The sequence below is a fragment of the Mus caroli genome, unplaced genomic scaffold (assembly GCF_978045245.1).
Source record: "Mus caroli unplaced genomic scaffold, Mus_caroli_1 scaffold_15, whole genome shotgun sequence".
NCBI classification, from domain to species: Eukaryota; Metazoa; Chordata; class Mammalia; order Rodentia; family Muridae; genus Mus; species Mus caroli.
In genome coordinates, this window is record NW_028227270.1 from 68,092,104 (window position 1) to 68,095,247 (window position 3,144).

Consider the following 3,144-nt stretch of genomic DNA (forward strand, 5'->3'; position numbering starts at 1 on the left):
ATCTGCAGGCTCCAGTCTGCCTGGTAACACCCTGACAAAAGCGGCAGATTTGAGGCTGTGTCATCCCCCGCACCCCTCCCCACGTGGCCTTCTGGCACGAGCCGCAGGCCTGCCGCCTCATTTGCATCAGAAAGCGGGCGCTGGCCAATGGGAGCGCAGCCTCCCGCCAGCTGGCGGCGGCGCGCCGAGCCTGTCTATAAAAGGGCTCTCCCGGCCGAGTCTGGCGCACTCGCTGGTGGTGGGCGCGCATCGGACTCTGGGGATCTTTACCTGCGCTCGGGTTCCCTCCGCACTCTTTTGGATAACTTGCTGTTCGTGGATCGCACAATGACTCTGGAAGAAGTCCGTGGCCAGGATACAGTTCCGGAAAGCACAGCCAGGTAGGTTTTGGGGTGCCGAGAGTTGGGCTTGTCCGGTAGTGATCTTTCAGGGTTCTCTAGGGTAGAAGTTTGCAGGGTGGGAGCCGTGCACTGTCTGGCTGTGAGGTGCCGAGGCGCGGGACCAGAATTACTGCATTCGATTCGTGTCTAGAGCTAGAGTTTGGGGTGCCAGCACCTGATCGTAGTTGGGGAGCCTGGGATACGGGCGCCAGATCAGAAGTAGGGAACTGGGAGTGCAGGCGCCAGGTCGAGACTGGGTGATGGGAATGAGGGCGCCAGATCATGACTAGGGTGCCAGAGGTGTGGGCGCCAGGTCGGAACTGGGGATCCGGGTGTGTGGGCGCCAGGTCGGGACTGGGGATCCTGGTGTGTGGGCGCCAGGTTGGAGTTAGGAGGCAGGAATGCTGGCGCCAGGCAGGTCTAGGCTAAGGGGCCAGCTGGGACTTGGAGGTCAGGGCAGGGATCTCTCCGTCGCGTCCCCGTGCTGGTCCCCACTCACGGCGCTTGTTCTTTCACAGGATGCAGGGCGCCGGGAAAGCACTGCACGAACTTCTGCTGTCGGCGCAGCGCCAGGGCTGTCTGACCGCTGGCGTCTACGAGTCCGCCAAAGTCCTGAATGTGTGAGTGTAGAAAGGCCCCGCGTGCAGGGATTGGGGTTGGCGCGGCGGGGAGACCTGGGGGTGGCATCGACTCTGACCTTGTCCTTCCCATCTGCTCTGCAGGGACCCTGACAATGTGACCTTTTGCGTGCTGGCTGCCGATGAAGAAGATGAGGGCGACATAGCGCTGCAGATCCATTTCACGTTGATTCAGGCGTTCTGCTGCGAGAACGACATTGATATCGTGCGCGTGGGAGACGTGCAGAGGCTGGCGGCGATCGTGGGCGCCGACGAAGAGGGGGGCGCGCCGGGAGACCTGCATTGCATCCTCATTTCGGTGAGTGTCCCCCACTGTTTACCCACGCCAGTCCCCCAAACTGTCCTGGTCAACGACAAGAATGGCTGACCCATGCTTTTTTTTTTTTAAATTCAGAATCCTAATGAGGACACATGGAAGGACCCTGCCTTGGAGAAGCTCAGTTTGTTCTGCGAGGAGAGCCGCAGCTTCAACGACTGGGTGCCCAGCATCACCCTTCCCGAGTGACAGCCTGGCAGGGACCTTGGTCTGATCGACTTGGTGACACTCTAGCGCGCTGCTGGCTCTGGAGTGGCCCTCCGAGGGCGCTCGAGTGCGCATGGAGACTGGCAGGCGATGTTGCCTGGAGAGCGAGGAGCGCGGCCTCCCAAGAAGGGGGTCTGGCGGCAGCGGGGACACCTTGTTCCGAGCCCAGGACTCTGCCAGTGTCCGGAGAGGCTGCTAGCACAGGAAGGCCTAGGCGAGGACGTTGGCCCCAGGGCCGGGAAGAACCGACCAGCGAGGCAGGTGTGACTCAGCAAGCAGCCTTCCAGTGAAAGGAGGGGAAAGAAAGGCAGGCGACCGCCTGGACTTGGTACAGCGGCAGAAGCGGCCACTGCAGGAGCGAGCCGGACCTAGCCGACTGCACTGCTCTTTCAAAAAACGGATCCCGGGCAATGCTTTCATTTTCTAAAGGACGCTATCGTGGAAGCTTTGAATATCACAATAAACTTATTGAAACAAACTTAATGCCTTTTATTGAGGGTAGGGGATTCTTATGGGGAGGGGGCGGCGGTAAAGGATGTTTCACAGCACCTGTGACCACCTTTCTGTCGGGGCAAGAAACTGCAGCCTCCTGGGGCTGGCAGTGGGGGAGGGGTGCTGGCGAGTAGTAAACGGGAGAATTTGGGCCAGAGTACTGTTTGAGCCTTTCAGGAAGATTTCAAACTTGCAAGACAGGAGCATACTTGATAAGCCATCCGGGTGCAGGAGCTCCAGGCTTGCAATCCAATCCGATAACAGTGACTTCTGCCTCCAGTACCTCCCCTCCCCCGCTCCGCCCCCTCCCCCCACCTTTGCCTCGACAGCTGCTTATCTGAACAGCTTGCGGGAGGCCCAGTGCCTTCCAATACAATGAGCTTGCCTCTGCAGCTCTGCCCTTGGTGCGGTGGCTGGGGATGGGGGCGGGTTGCTCTAGCTTTCAGGAACTTTCTCCTTTTAATTGCTCTGACAAAGCTACGCTACTAAAGTATTAATATCAAATATGACACCAGCGAGTTGCGTTCTCAGTATGAATCATCATTTTGTCACAGCCGTGATGGAAGTTACAGTATCTTAGCAGAAGTTGGAAGGCACCGTCTATTATAAATAGGAGTGAGCCAGTCTGAGTGGGGTGGGCATCTGCTAGTTCCTATTCTCAGGGCTTCTGCCCACATCAGTGAGGGCTGCTGCTCTCCACAATTCCTTTTAAAGTCGGAGGACAAACGCACGGGAGCCAAGATTATCTTTTGAGAAGGATCTGGGGGGTGGGGGAAATGTCCCAGTGAGAGGACTTTTTCTGTAGCTTAGTGCTTCTGGCTTTCACTGCGCATTCCAGGCCGTGCTGACGGATGGGGGCGGGGGGGGGGGAACCCACGTGGGGCTTTCTTGCTGTCAGCTCTGCTGCCGGGCAGAGCTGGAGCCTTCGGGGAAGGGCGGGGTGGGGTGCTGTTTTTCTAAGAAGGCCATTGGGCTGATTTACCAGCAGCGCTTAGGGAGGCTGGTTTGCCGGTTGGATGCCACTTTAAAAAAAAACAAAACGCCACAGCACATTCTGGAAGCCTGTGCAGGGCAACAGGAAAAGTGCAGGAGCGCGTGGACGCTTCCTGTA

General features: G+C 58.3%; 1 protein-coding gene across 1 annotated transcript; it reads left to right on the plus strand.

Annotated features, from left to right (window-relative positions):
• Positions 1-219: 219 nt before the first annotated feature.
• Positions 220-2,019, plus strand: Gadd45g (growth arrest and DNA damage inducible gamma). Its single transcript, XM_021180580.2, has 4 exons — positions 220-380; positions 899-1,000; positions 1,103-1,316; positions 1,413-2,019. The coding sequence occupies exons 1-4, from the start codon at positions 328-330 to the stop codon at positions 1,521-1,523; spliced, it is 480 nt and encodes a 159-aa protein (XP_021036239.1). The 5' UTR covers positions 220-327; the 3' UTR covers positions 1,524-2,019.
• The last annotated feature ends 1,125 nt before the right edge of the window (positions 2,020-3,144 follow it).

Bases quoted from the DNA above. Each gene is read 5' to 3' on its own strand.
- Gadd45g (XM_021180580.2), top strand. From the start codon at position 328: ATGACTCTGGAAGAAGTCCGTGGCCAGGATACAGTTCCGGAAAGCACA. The intron at 381-898 runs GTAGGTTTTGGG...GTTCTTTCACAG, and splicing joins GTTCCGGAAAGCACAGCCAG to GATGCAGGGCGCCGGGAAAG. The intron at 1,001-1,102 runs GTGAGTGTAGAA...TCTGCTCTGCAG, and splicing joins TCCGCCAAAGTCCTGAATGT to GGACCCTGACAATGTGACCT.